The following is a 15,563-nucleotide window of genomic DNA, read 5'->3' on the forward strand; positions in this document are numbered from 1 at the left end:
AGACCATGAGATTTTCTCTATAGTGTGTAGAAAGAATTTGGCATAATACTGCAGCTGAAACCTAACCGTTGAGTTAGCAAAGTTGAACCAAATAGTACAAGAATAACTAGCAGTGCAGTACTTAATTGGGAGCTCTCTCAACAGGCCGCTGTCTCTGAAGAATTTAAAAGGGAACCTGATCCAGGCACATGGATTTCTGCTAAAACATCGGTGGCTGTTTTTGAGAATCTTGAGGGAAATTCTTTGGGGAACTGTTCAGAAATGGTTGTACTTCTGAAATCCAAATGTGGCAAAATTCAAAATGAATTGGTTCATGAGATTTTATAGTGTTTCTTCAGTTTTAAGTCTGAACTAGGCCCATCTCAAGATCAAATTGTCAAGCAAATAAAATTGTAACCACTTAGGAGAGCAAGAAGGGGTCATCCTGACGAATGGCTTTTGCCCGAAACGTCGATTTCGAAGCTCCTTGGATGCTGCCTGAACTGCTGTGCTCTTCCAGCACCACTAATCCATGAAATTACCTTGGCAAGTAGGGTTACAGAGAATCCCAATTCTGTAGATATATTAAAAACAAGAAGATAACTAGGGAGAAGGTAAGACCACATAAGGATAAAGGAGGGAACTTGTAATTGGAGGCAGAGATTGTGGTGAAATCCTAGATGAGTATGTTGCATTAGTATTCACTCAAGAAACAGACATGGAGAACAGTAAGATTTGTGTGGAGGGTGCTAATATGCTAGAGTACTTTTAGATAAAGAAAGAAGTGGTGTTGGATCTCTTGAAGAGCATTAAGGTAGATAGGTCCCCAGAGCCCAATGATATCTACCCCAGGTTATTGACAGAGGCATGATAGAAGATTCCTGGGGTCTTGACCTGTTCGCTAGCCACTGGAGAGGTCCCAGAGAGGTCTGGCGTGTAGCTAACATTGTTCTCTGTTTAAGACAAGAAAGAGGGATAAACCAGGAAACTGTAGACCGGTGAGTCTCACATCAGTGGTTGGGAAGCTGTTGGAGAGAATCCTTAGGGATAGGGTTTATGCACTTTTGGAAAAGCGTGGTCGAGTGAGGGACAGTCAGCATGGCTTTGTGTGGAACAAATCACGTCTTACTAACATGATTAAATTTTTGAAGGAGGTGATGAAGGTGATCGATTAGGGTAGAGCAGTGGATGTTGTTTACATGGCTTCCGACAAGGTCTCTCATGGTAGGCTCATCCAGAAGATTAAGATGCATGGGATCCACGGTGATTTGGCTGCGTGGATTCAGAATTGGCTTGCCTATGGAAGACAAATGGTTGTGGTGGAAGGATGTTTTTCAGGCTGGAGGTCCGTGATTAGTGGTGTTCTGCAAGGATCCACACTGGGACCTCAGCTGTTGGTAATACATATCAATGACGGAGATGAAAATATAAATGGGTGGATTAGTAAGTTTGCAGACAATACAAAGATTGGCGGAGTTGTGAATAATATAGAAGGTTGTCAAAGGACACAGCGGGATATAGATCAGTTGCAAATATGGGTGGGGAAATAGCAGATGGAGTTTAATCCGGGTCAGTGTGAAGTGCTGCACTTTTTTGGAGATCAAATGTTAAGGAACAGTGTACAGTAAATGACAGGACCCTGAACAGCATTTATGTACAGAAGGGTTTTGGAGTTCAAGTCCATAACTCCCTGAAAGTGGCCACGCAAGTCAATAGGATGGTAAAGAAGGTATATGGAATATTTGCCTTTATTGGTCGGGGAATTGAGTACAAGAGTCAGAATGTCATGTTACAACATTATAAGACTTTGGTTAAGTCACACATAGAGTATTGCGTGCAGTTCTGATCGCCAAATTACAGGACATGGAGGCTTTGGAGAGGGTGCAGAAGAAATTTACCAGGAGGATATGAGCTATAAGGAGAAGCTAGAAAAACTCTGATTCTTTTCTCTTGCGTGGTGGAGGCTGAGGGGAGATTTCATGAATGTCTAAAAAATTTGGGGTGCATAGATAGGGTTGATGGCCAGAACCCTTTTGCCAGAATTGAAATGTCTAATATTAGGGGGCATGCATTTAAGGTGAGAGGAGAAAGTTCAAAGGACAAATTTTTTCCAGAGTGTGGTAGGAGTCTGGAATGCATTGGCGAGGTGGTGGTTGAGGAAATATTATAAGGGCACTTAAGGAACTTTTAAATAGGCATATGCAAGGAATGGAGGGATATGGACCAAGCGCAGGCAGAAGGGATCAGTTTCATTTGGTGTCATATTCAGCACAACATCCTGAGCCATTACTGTGCTGTACAGTTCTATGTTCTAATCTTTAAAAAGAGTTGAACAGTGGTATTGTAACGTTGTGTGGTTTGTTTGTTTGTGATACCCAACCACCTCTTGTGTTCACTGGTTTTTCTTTGACAAGATTAAATCCAACTCCAGGCTCATGATTTCATCTGCTTCCTTCTGCAAATTTTCATACATTACACTTCAAAAGGGCGAGTACCAATATTTACTGGCATTATGGTACCATGGCCAAAGTCCATGTTAAAAGATCAAGCAAGTCCAAAGTCGGTCTGTAATTTCACCAGCATCCTAACCATTTCAAAATATTATACAGACTACTTCCAATAACACAGATTTTGGATCCAAAAATTGCTTTGTCAACCTTCAAAGAGAACAATTAAAGACATGACCTAGCGGGTATTTAGTGATGAAATGTGAATGATATCATGTTAAATAATGATTAGCTTATCCTTTTTCACAGTCAAGCAGCATGCTTCCAAAGTGAAAAGGGGAAGTGAAGTTGAAGAACAGAGAATGACAAACCCGAATACTACCTAAATTGAGAACCTTAGCAGCTGTTTCATGTTCCTCCCTTTTGAGTGCGAAGTTGAGCATGAACAAATTTGGATCACTATCGGATGAATGTTCAGGCAATGTTAGGTTCTTAACTAAATCAGCTTCATTATTCATTACTAAATTTAATGTGGCATTCCCCCTTTTTTCAATTTGAGTACAGCACATTAGTCCCCTCTATACTCAAAGCCAGATCGGGTGTTGCTCATAGAAAGTGAAGGGTCAGAAGTTCCGATCCACTTTTTAATTGATAACCTGGCCAGAGTACCCCACTATGGCAAGGACATGTCATTGTTACTGTACGCAAATTGCTGAGGGCTGTTAGAAATCAGCGAATGACTTTTAGGTTTTAGGCCTCCAGTTTCAAAAAAACCTAGGTTCCTGGCCTAACGTTTGTTTTTTTGGTTAGAAGTTCATTAATGGCAGAGCTGGGTTCTGAGAGTTTGCTAAACGTACAAGAAATGATGTTTCAAATGAAAGCACAAGGGAGACCAGGGATGGCTGTGCTCTTGGTGAATTTTGTATTCTGTTACTATTCCTCTGATGTCTCCTTGACCTCTTTCCTGTTGTTTTCCTCTTGTAGGAGATGCCAACACTGCTGTCAGGAACTTCAGATGTATTTACTACAATTTTGAATATATAAATTGCACTTGGGACATTGGAAGTAAAATACCAGCTGACACAGTCTATCACTTAAATTACTGGTAAGGGAGCATTGAATCTTTAAATGGTGAGGATAAGTTTACCTGGTATGCATGCAGACTAAATATGCTTTGTGATCATGCAGGCAAAAGGGTATGGATGCCATTCAGAACTGTACCCGTTACTTACCAAAAGATGGCAGGTTGGACGCTGGTTGCCATCTTCAACATGATCAGTTCAATGATGAACAGGACTTAAACATTTGTGTCATGGGACAAAGTGCTCACGCAACGATAAAGCCGTTCTTCTACAATCTAGAAACAGCTAGTTTCGGTAAGTTACAAATCTACTGTCATCAAATCCACATCAGTAGTATGAGACTGGATTACTTAGTGACTGTCCTTTTGCACCAGCAATTAATAACTGAGACATGTCTGGTGCAGGTTTTTAATCTATAGCTCAAATATATGACAGCAGCAGCTCTGACAGTGTGGTGCTCCCTCAGCACTGCCTCTCCAATGGTGCAGCACTCCTTATGCATTGTACTGAAGGTTCAGCTTAAATTCAGTTGGCAGTCCTACCCGTGAGTCACTGTCATCAACAGCAAGCAAATGATCTCTGCAACTTTACAGCTAGTCAGCAGGCCAGAAATGTTGATGTTTTACAGCAACATTTACAACATCTGTGTCCGCTTTCCCCTTCCCCACTCCAGTGGGACTGTCTGTTCCTTCCAGTTTGGCATTCAGACACACCATTGTTCTGCCATTCTTAGATTCCAGTCACTTAATCTGCACCATTGATGCCCTTTCTCTCCCAGCACTCCACTGTTGAATGCCAAGACTTCAGAAAAAAACGTACCTCAAGTAGCAGATTGTGCTCAGCAGTGCAATTTATACAAATAAATGTTTTCACTGTTGCAAAATCATCTGGTTGGCGTCTAATCCAGTGAGAAACATTAATTCCATTGTAATGAGTTGAGGTTTTAACATGCAAATACCATTTCGAGGATGAATCAGTTGAAATACATATGTTATTGACAATTATTCTTTTACCAGTCTCTCAAACTGGAAATTGATAATGAGGCGGAGTTAATGCTTAAACATTCTCACACAGGTATACCCATCTGGTTTACTCATGATCTTTCGAGAAATCTATCTATCACCCTTACCTGATCTGGTCTACGTGTGTCTCCACACACAATGTGGTTGACCCTTAGTATTATAAATTCTGATCTAGCCAGTAACACCCACATCCTGTGAGTAAATTAAAAAATGAGAAGTCAGGTGACCTTTACATTTAGGCTAATGTTGATTCTTGGAACTATCACCCACTGCTACTTTAGGATACCTATAAATGCCTGAGAACTGGGACTTTGGATGGGAATGCTCTAGGCAACCAAACAACATCACACAGGATTACCACATCATTCCCATTATAAAGATTTGCATTTGTGTAGTAAATTACACAACCTCAGGATGTCCCAAAGCACTTACACTTAAGAAGTAATTAAATTAGCCATAGTTGCAATGTAGATATTTGAGCAGTTCAATTGACTATTGCATGATTGTGAGATTAGATTAGATTCTCTACAGTGTGGAAATAGGCCCTTCGGCCCAACAACTCCACACTGACTCTCCAAAGAGTAACCCACCCTGACCCATTTCCCTCTTACTAATGCACCTAACACTATGGGCAATTTAGCATGGCCAATTCACCTGACCTGCAATGAACTGCCATAAAATAATGACCAGATTTTGCTCGTGGGATATATATGTATATACCGGGGTGTGTGTGTGTGTGTGTGCGTGCGTGCGTGCGTGTGTGTGTGTGTGTGTGTAACTCTTCTTCCTATTGAATATTGCCATGGAATCATTCTAGCCACTGGCTCTTAAAGGGCATTGTACAACAGTACAAGATTGTTGTGTTGATCACGTTTCTGAACTACAGATCCAAAATATGCATTTAAAGAGAGTAAAAACAACCATGATTCCATCAAATGGTCAATGTAACTAATTCTCGAATGCTGGTTGTGAAAGGCCATTCCAGAGCTGATCTGGCCAATGTGACTTCAATCTAACATCGAATGGTTGAGGGCCTCTGAAATGGCACAGCAGGGAACTCAGTTAGATTAAAACCTTTACAAAAAAGATCCACCACTATCATCTAAGGGTAGCAAATGATGGTCAGTAAACGTCCACCTTCCCATACCCTGATCATAAGTAACAAAATCGAATTTGGCTGATAGGGCTGTGTCTGAGACACAAGTTATGAGCTGAGGCGTTCCCAATCAGTGGAACGTCAAACATTGTGTGCAATGAGCATGTGTCTGTTGTGTTACATCTCTTTGTCTTAATGAGGTTAATTGTGTTACATCTCATTGTCTTAATAAGTACACCTTTAAGAGACATAATATATCAAAGTACCTTTTTCTCACACCTGCACACACACACCATGGGTGCTGGGGAAAAAATAAGCACTACCGCAGTTAGGCGGTAGTGTGGGGGTTAAAAAAGGAGAGAGAAAAAAAACGAGTGTCTAAAAAAATATATATATCAAAGTATCTTTTAAGAGATATAGTCATGACATCTTTTCTGCATCACAGCATGTGATATGAGAAAACAAAGATATCATACTCCATCTCTGCTCAGATCACTTGATGACACTCTACTCAGTTCCACACAACCCGATAGCTCAATATTAGCCCTGACCCTTGTGCACCTGAGGATTGTAATGTTTGTACGTAATAGCAGTAATAAACATCAGTTGGATTCTTCTTGTGTTACAGGAGATAATAAACATTGCCATTATCAGGTAAAATATCCTGCCAGAGGCAGACTGTCACCAGTGCTTGCTGGTGGTAAGTAACCAAGAATTAATGGCCAAATGACATTAACTGGTGCTGTTTGTTGCTGCACCGCGCCCCCCATTCCAAAGTCTCATGTACCTCACTGACCATTATTCAGATGGATTCCATTTATTGTCTGTCCCAGACTGCCCTCCATCTTTCATGCACATTATTTATAGAATTAACACATGCCTTCTCTTTTTGTTACTCACCTGTGTGGACTCTCTTCAAGGTGACCGATTTATATGAATTGAACAGTGCTATTTCCAAACCAGCAAATCATATCCAAATCTGACCTCACTTGAAGCAGTAGCTCAGTTAGTGGAGTCTTCTGTTATAATGACGTTATCCAGTTCTGCTCATGTTTACTGAACAACATTGACCCTCATAATGTGATATGTTCCACCCCCTTCTAGTGCAACTGTCTCCTCCTTGGGGAATCAATATTTCTAAGACGGACAAAGTGTTTCGTATCAGCTGGAATCCCGCAGCTCACTGGAACCAAAAATGCGTGATATATAGAATACGAAAGAGCAACACGATGAGAAGTGATTGGATTGTCTATGAGGTGAGTATCTCTGTCATCAAGATGTAACTGATTATCTGCTCATGGGAAGGTCCCACATGGCGAGATTTTTAACATGAGGCTGTTGAGGCAAAACAGCTATCAGAGGGTTCTAACTAGAGCAGCCGGTAGCTCAGTGGTCAGCACAGCTGCCTCACAATGTCAGAGACCCAGGTTTAATTCCAACATTGGGTGACTGCCTGCGTGGAGTTTGCACATTCTCCCAGTGTCTGCAAGGGTTTCCTCTGGGTGCTCCGGTTTCTTCCCACTGTCCAAAGATGTGCAGGTTAGGTGGATAGACCATGGACAATGCAGGGTTATAAGGATACGATAGGGGAATGGGTCTGGGAGGGTCCTTGGGGACGTTTTGGGCCCTATAGCCTGTTTCCACACTGCAGGGATTCTATGACTGGGAAACTCTCCCACGCTTACCACCATGCTGCAGATGAATTGAAGGGTTCGCAGGTTAACAATTCATCTGTGCCTCTCGCTCTCCCACAAAGGCAGGCCACCATCATTCTGGCTGGGGAACTGCCAGGACGTGGGGGAAATCCAGATGGGGTGTGATGATGGGCTTCAATTGGCACTTTAATTGACCGAAGAACCTACCTGCCTCTTGGGGGAAGGTAGGCATCACCATTCTGTAGTCATCCTCCCCAAATGTAGGCTGAAAGAGACCAGTAGGTCAACTCAGTGGGCCTGCACCCAGAAGAATATGAGCTTAACCACTTCAAATGCAAATATTTCCATTTACCAAGTCCTTTTAGATACAAATTATTTTCTGTGGTTCGATTGTTCTGGAGAAGGTGAATGCTTATGGCAGCATTTCATAATCACCTCTTACCCTTCTCTTCCAGTGAAGTCATAGCCAGTGTTCAGCATTGCTCCTTACATTTCTCTCCCTCAATTCTTTGAAAAGCCTTTGTACCATGATGACCAGGACTCTACGCAATATTCCATGTGGAGTCACAATATTAATTTATGAAGTGACAAGATTATCTCAATATTAGTCTCAACATTGTCCTTTTAGCAACACCACCACCCCCCCCCCCCCTCCCATTCCAAAGTCTCATGTACCTCACTGACCATTATTCAGATGGATTCCATTTATTGTCTGATGGGAGGCCCAGACTGCCCTCCATCTTTCATGCACATTATTTATAGAATTAACACATGCCTTCTCTTTTTGTTAATCACCGTCTGATGCTTTCTTCCTTCAAGTCCGTCAACCCAGAAATGATTATTCCAGGCGCAGACCCGAATGTTCAGAATGTAGTGCAGGTACAGGCCATGTACACCATCACTTGCGGAGACAACGGAATCTGGAGTGAATGGAGTGAAGAGGAATTGTTCGGTAAGAGAAACATTGCCAAATATCCAGTACCTGACTTCAAGAGAGCAAATGTAAACTTAGAAACTGAAAATCAAACTTGTCAGTTGGATTGTACCATTTTGAAGGAAAGCAAAGAAATTATCCCAAGGGTCTTGATCAATATACATCCCTTAATCAACAGTGCAGGAATCTTCTCATTATCACGTTACTCTTTGAAAGTGCTGTGTATAAGTTGGACTTTTCTGACTCCTATAATACAGCAGTGACTACATTATAAAACTACTTGACTGGCTGTTATGTGCCTTTGGAGGTATTGTAGTTATGGAAGGTGCTCTACGTCTTAAACCTGCATTGTGGGTGAAGCCTAGTTCTTCCTTCTCCTGCGTCCGTTTGTCTGTGTGTGCAAATTACTCCCAGTATAAGATTCCGTGAGCTCCCTGATGCTGTGCCCCACTGCAAACTGGAAGACGCTACTGATGTCTCCAGCACAGCGGAGTACTGTCTATACTCTGGTATGAGGTGGGATTTGGGATTGCAGTAGATTATTGAGCTCAGGTAGAGGTTGCTTAATGAAGGGAAGGTATCTAAGATGGGTTCCTGTTGGAGTGGGACCTCTCTATAGAGCCTCAGATGACCTGCTCTCTCTCTTCTGCCTTTATTGCTGCTCCCCTCCCTACTCCAAGCTGAATGGCAGACTTTCCAGGGAGTTACCAATGATTTGAGTGACCAATATCATCAGGCCTAACCTCTCAGCAGTCAAACTGAGCTTCTCAAAATCATGGCCATTCAACAATCTGACTTGATAATACTATAGCTCTGCTCCAGCCCTTTTAATAAATAACACTGAGGAACGATGCTTCCGATCTGTTAGTGCTGTGTGATGCTGAGTAAGCTCACCACAAGGTGAATCAGGTACTGCAGAAAATCCTTTTTACCTTACTTACCCATTATTTTAAATAGATCTGACAAATGCAGTGGCCACGTAGAGAGAAACCCAATCCCATTTGGCAAAGCGCAGTCATGTTTGCAAATGTCCCTGCTCTTCCTGCTCCACCATTTTGGAATTGTGAACACCCGTTTCGCCTACCACCAATAGGAGTGCTACTTTCAGAGAATTTCTATAGTGCAGAACGAGGCCATTTAGCCCATTGAGTCTGCACCAAACCTTTTACCCAGACACACCCCATCCCCTCATCCCTGGGTCTCGGTTTATTGTGGTTTAAAAATTTATTATTGAGTTGATGGTATAGTAGACTGTGAGGAAGGCTACCTAAGATTACAAAGAGATCTTGAACAATTGGGTTTATGGGCCGAGGAGTGGCAATGGAGTTTAATTAAATGTGCCTTCATTGCTCAGAGCTGAAAAATGTGTTGCTGGAAAAGCGCAGCAGGTCAGGCAGCATCAAAGGAGCAGGAGAATCGACGTTTTGGGCATAACGTCGATTCTCCTGCTCCTTTGGTGCTGCCTGACCTGCTGCGCTTTTCCAGCAACACATTTTTCAGCTCTGATCTCCAGCATCTGCAGTCCTCACTTTTTCCCTTCATTGCTCAGATCATTGGGAGGAATTAGGACAACATGTTAACGACTTTACAGGATGTTGGTGAGGCAACCTTTGAAGTACTGCATACAATTCTGGACACCCTGCTATAGGAAAGATGTTATTAAATTGGATATGGTGCAGAAAGGATTTACCAGGATGTTACCAGGCTGAATAGGCTGGGCGCTTTTTTTTCCTGAACCATTGGAGGCTGAGGGGTGATGTTAAAGAGGTTTCTAAAATCATGAAGGGCATAGATATGGCGAATAGTCAAGGTTTTTTTCCCGAGGATAGGGGAGTTCAAAACTAAAGCACATATTTTTAAGGTGGGCAGAGAAAGATTTAAAAGGGATCTGAGGGGCAACCTTTCCACACAGAGTGGGTCATGTGTGAATGTACTGCCAGACGAAGTGGTAGGTGCAGGTTCAGTTACTACATTTAAAGGACATTTGGATAAGTACATGAATAGGTAAGGTTTAGAGGGATATGGGCCAAATGTAGGCAAATAGGACTCATTTAGTTTGGGAAACTTGGTCCACATGGATAAGTTTCCAGGCTGTATGACTCTGACTCTAAATATCTAATAATGTGAATCATATAATTTTGATGACAGGACTTGGTCTTTTATCTCTCCATGAATAAAATTGTGATATTCCTCACAGGAGAAGACATTGGGCCAGGTTGGAATTGGAAAGTTGCTTTACTCATCATTGTTCCCATCCTGGTGGCAGCCTCTGCAATCACACTCCTTACCTACTTGAAACAGTAAGAGCTTTCTGTCCTGGTTTCGAAAACATCTCTTTAACTTGCTTGTAAAATATCGATCCATATTGCAAGAACAGACAAAAATCTCTTGGTGCAGATGAACAAAATACTTGGCATTAATAAGATGTGTGCTGATAAGGGGAGCTATTTCATAGTGATTAAGAAGGCAGGCTTGGCATCTCTGATGTGAAGCCTAACTGGCTGTTGAGTGGCTAATTGGAAAGTGAGAACGTAGAGGACATAGTAAAGAGCCTAAGTTTAGAGGAGTACCAGAAGGGAAAAAGGTTAGACCAGATAGCAGTGAGTCCAATTATGAAGATAGATTGCATTAATCCATCCATGAGTGAAGAAAGTTGAGGTGAGATTTGGTCAAAGTGTTGAAACTGCAGTTAGGATTTGGTGGGGTGCATCAGGTCATCTATTTCCTTGAGAGAGCAATTTTTAAGTTAGAGAATGACTGTTCAGAAGGGAAAGAACGCTTGCATTCACACTGAAATGTGGAATTCTTGACTCTAGAATAGTTGTGGATACTAGAGTACTGTTGGAAGGTAGGCAAAGAAAATGAGGGGAAGGCAAATGCAAGGCAGGGATAGATCACAAGACAAGAGGTTGATTATCCTTGTCCTGTGTCTTATTCTGGACTGTAGTTTCCATAATTCTGATTTGGACCAGTTAAACAAAATCATCTAAATGAATTTATTCCATTAATTAACCATTAGCTGTGTCCTCTTGTATGACTGAAGTGGATTTGATTGGTGTGAGACTTTCTCTGTGCGATGACTGCCTCGCTTCCCATTCCGTGAATTATTTTTTTCTTGTTTTGTTTTAAGGCTTCAGATCTTGATCTTGCCACCCATCCCTGATCCAGGAAAGCTTTTTAAAGGCATGTTTAGTGACTCCAATGGAGACGATGTGGTAAGTTAACAATAGGTTGCTTTCATTCTCTAACTGCGCCATGGGAATGGAAATTAGAGTCATACATGTAGAGGAGATCTGAATCAGAAAATGCAAAGATTTCCTGAGGGCTGAAGTACAAAGGTAGGAAGTGGTGAGTGTCCCAGTTTGCCCTTGACATTTGACTACATTTCAAAAGTGCTTCACTGGCTGCGAAGCCTTTGGGAGACCTTCTGGTTTGGAAAGGAGCTATATAAATGCAAGCCTTTCTTTTTCAAATTTAGATATTAGAACCACCTGAAATAACTCCACAGAGGCCAGTATTCGGCCTCCAAGTCAGCCTTTGTTTACTCGTGGAGAGTCCTTGACACTGATCCTGGTCTCTGAGCCAGCTCCGAGTGAACGGAACCTCCGACACTTCTATTTTTATCTGTCAGCCAGGACTCATGATTAGACAAGATTAATAACTCCAGTCAGGGAACTCATTCGGTGAGGTCCACCTGGCTGACCTTGTTACTTTTGACCATTGTTTGTTTCACAAACTCATGTCATTCTCGGTTTTTAGAGGTCAGACAAAATAATACCGTGGATGGCAGTGGTTCAAGAAGGCAACACCACCTCACTTTTCTCAAGAGCAATTCGGGAAGGGAAATCAATGCTGATCCACCCTGTGAGGCCCATATCCTGGGAATTAATTGAAATAAGCCTCGCGATGAAACAGGAAAAGAGGTTACTGAGCTGAGGTTTGTTTTGCTTTGTCAGGTGTGGAGTAAGCAACCAAAGGAAAGCCTGATTTTCAAGGCAGAAGAAGAAATAACCTGCAAGGTGACAAATGTCGAGCAACTGAGAGTGACCTCTGCGGAGAAAGAAGCAAAACCGGGTGAGACCAAGACATCGGAAGAGGAGGAAACATCCATTACATTTGTGGATGAGGCTAGTCTTCTGGATAATGACAGTGTACATCTTAACCTGGTGATGTCTTGAATGGAACGTTTTCCCATGTTGTGTTGTTTAATGGGTCAAGACCCATAACATTATTCGTGCACAAATAGAAAATTCTCTTTCGCAACAATGCATAGACTGCTCAGGACAGCACCCTGTCAGTGGATTCCAAGAATGAATGACCAAGCTGTCAGATTTAGGGTATTTTGCGTCATATCTGCATCTAATTAACTGCTGTGACATTCGATAGAGACCACTACAGGTTCAGTCCACTTAGCTCGTGTTCATGAAATTGTGATATGTTTCTTTCCTCGTACTGTACAGGTGGTTCCCAGTCAGTGAACTGGTCAGCAGTGTACTGGTCAGCTTGTACAGTGCCTAGCATTGAGCGCTGGCTTACTGTTTGATAACTATCTGTATGTTGGGGAGATGCCAAGCGCCGACCCATCAAGCACGAACCACTGACTTTGTGTCAAGGCCTGTCAATACCAGCCTTTTCGCAAGAGAGCATTTCCAAACATGCAACACCTTACCTGGTCATTAACTATCAATCTCTGTTATTTATTAGATTGAAATCAAGGAACTGGTCACCATGAACATGCAGCAGACACATGTGTGCACAGCAGACAAAAGCATGCAGCAAACTCATACTTCGACAAATGTACACCAGGTACATAAAAGCATTCGCATGCGTGTGTATATATACACATGCACACACTCAAACTATCTCTCTTTTTCTCTCAATCCCTCTTTTTCTCTCTCTCGCGCTCTCTGTCTCTCTGCCAGATGCATCCACATGTATTTGAACATTGGAGGATAAATATCATTAAAGATTTTCAATCTTGGCTGATAGAGACTAACCAATATAAATTGTGTTTCCTTTGGTGCATAAACTGAATTTTGAACCTCTGAACTTGTGGTGAGAGGCCCGAAATGTTGTTTATAAGAGTATTTGGATGAAAAGTTGCCAGATTACAAACAGCTGCTTCACAGTAACCATTTTCCAAACCGGAATCTCGCGGATAGAGAAGTCCAGGCTTCTGTTAATTCAACAATGCAAAAGAAACAGTGCAGCAGACTGAAACAGAATGCACAAAGTTCAATCATGATGTGTCATTGATAACTTTCCTGTGATTCACTGCAGTATCCCAGTGAGCACTTTATAAGCACTAAAATTGGTGTACACTGGTTCAATTGTAGAATTTGCAAGCTTTGTTAAAAAAACATCAGTTGTTTCTGAGTGGTGGAATGGCAGAAGGAATGATGGACCATACTTTCAGAGGGAGACAGTGAGGTCTGCAGATGCTGGAGATCAGAGTTGAGAGTGTGTTGCTGGAAAAGCACAGCAGGTCAAGCAGCATCCAAGGGACAGGAAAATTGACGTTTCAGGCCGGAGCCCTTCATCAGGAAATGAAGGGCTCCAGCCCGAAACGTTGATTTTCCCGGTCCTCAGATGCTGCCTGGCCTGCTGTGCTTTTCCAGCAACACACTCTCAGCAGTAATTTCAGAGGTTCCAGTTTGAGAGCAGAGCGAGGGGTATTTAAATAACAGTCAGAATGAAAGATAAATTTCTGTCTGAGTCAGGTACCCTTCATCGAAACACAACAACATAGAGTTGCAGAAGTGTGAAATAAAAACAAATTTTGCTGGAAGCGCTCAGCAACTCAGGCAGCATCTATGGAGAGAGAAACCCAGTTTGGTTTTCAAGTTTGAAAGCTCCTTCAACAAAGGTCATTCCTGCTCTACCTTTACAGCTGTTTACTTCAACTTTGGAAAGGCATTTTCTAATTCTGTACTCAATTTTTAACTGACTTTGTGCCCTCTCTAGAGGAACCACCACAGTTGTGTTTGTGTGCTGATTTTTCTTTGATGCATTTTCTTTGGGCATGTTGTTTTGCAGATAACCTCTTACTTAGTGATAACACTTCTCACGATTTTCTATAAACCCATCTTCCAAATGGCGGAGAATCATTGTACATATACATTCCAGTCTTTCTTCTCTTAAGGAGAAATGTTTACTTGTGTATATGATGTGAAATTGTCAAACCTTCAATAAAAATTTTATTATGTTTGATTATTTTCATTCCCAAACACCTGGGATTCTATTGAACTGGGAAGAAAAATGACTTATATTTATATGGTGTCTTTCCAACCCCAGAAGGAAGTCATGAGGAGCTCAGGATTCTTCTCAATAGCTTGATGGTCATGAAAGGAATATTCATGAGGTGACCAAACAGGTTGATTATCAACTTGTAAATCTTTCCCAATATACCTGTGGTCAGAGTGACAGTATCTTCTAACCGACAATACATGATACAAATTGGTATATATTCACTGAGGACTTGTTCCAGGAAAAGAAACTAAGATATGCTTCATGTGCCTCACTTTTTGGAGATAAAAGTAGTTTGTTCATGGGAACATTAGAAAGGGCAACGTTTGTTCCCCTTCCCAAATTGTCCCTTGAACCAAGAGTCTTGCCAGAACTCTTCAGAGGGCAGTTATGAGCCAACCACATTGCTATGGATCTAAAGTCACATGTAGGCCAGACTGTGCAGGGATGGCAGATTTCCTTTCCTAGGGCAGGGAGGTTTTACAGCAATTTTTAACAGTTTTGCCATATTGATTACTGAAATCAGCTTTCAGCCTCCAAGCTATTATTTAAATTTAATTTTAATTTAATTTAATTTTCGCCAACTTCTGTGCTGGGATTCGAACTCCGCACCCCCCATCCTTAGTGTATTCGATTCGGCCTCTGGATTATGAATGACCACTACACCACCCACCCCTCATGGTGCCACTTGGTTTGGAAAGAGAGAAGAGGTCCTCTCTAGAAACCTGCAGAGCGCTGTACAATACCACGAGGTGACAGCATATCCAGAGATCCAGGTAACATTCTGGGGACCCAAGTCCACATCCATGGCAGAATTTGAATTCAATAAAAATCTGGATTAAAGAGTCTAATGATGACCATGAAGCTATTGTCAATTGTCAGAAAAACACCACTAATGGCATTTAGGGAAAGAAGCTGCCATCTAAACCTTGTCTGGCCAATGTATTGCTTAACTGCCTTCTCAGATGGGCAATAAATGCTGGCCTACTTTAAAAAACTCAACTAATTACAGCCTATTTGTGCATATGATGCTCCCACAATAGAAGCATGATCATTTATTTTTGTTCAAGTGGTTATGGTGAGGGATATCAGCCAATTTTTG

General features: G+C 41.9%; 1 protein-coding gene across 1 annotated transcript in view; it reads left to right on the plus strand.

Annotated features, from left to right (window-relative positions):
• Positions 1-13,730, plus strand: part of LOC122557067 (interleukin-13 receptor subunit alpha-1-like) — a 29,474-nt gene extending 15,744 nt beyond the window's left edge. Inside the window, exons 4-10 of the mRNA XM_043704338.2 lie at positions 3,411-3,531; positions 3,615-3,802; positions 6,731-6,882; positions 8,101-8,233; positions 10,413-10,515; positions 11,346-11,430; positions 12,172-13,730. Of these exons, the coding sequence (XP_043560273.2) occupies positions 3,411-3,531; positions 3,615-3,802; positions 6,731-6,882; positions 8,101-8,233; positions 10,413-10,515; positions 11,346-11,430; positions 12,172-12,393 (1,004 nt within the window). The 3' untranslated portion in view covers positions 12,394-13,730. The remainder of the gene's footprint in view (positions 1-3,410; positions 3,532-3,614; positions 3,803-6,730; positions 6,883-8,100; positions 8,234-10,412; positions 10,516-11,345; positions 11,431-12,171) is intronic.
• Positions 13,731-15,563: the final 1,833 nt, after the last annotated feature.

Source organism: Chiloscyllium plagiosum, unplaced genomic scaffold (assembly GCF_037043375.1).
Source record: "Chiloscyllium plagiosum isolate Xiang-an unplaced genomic scaffold, Cpla_swu_hap1 HiC_scaffold_11, whole genome shotgun sequence".
NCBI lineage: Eukaryota > Metazoa > Chordata > Chondrichthyes > Orectolobiformes > Hemiscylliidae > Chiloscyllium > Chiloscyllium plagiosum.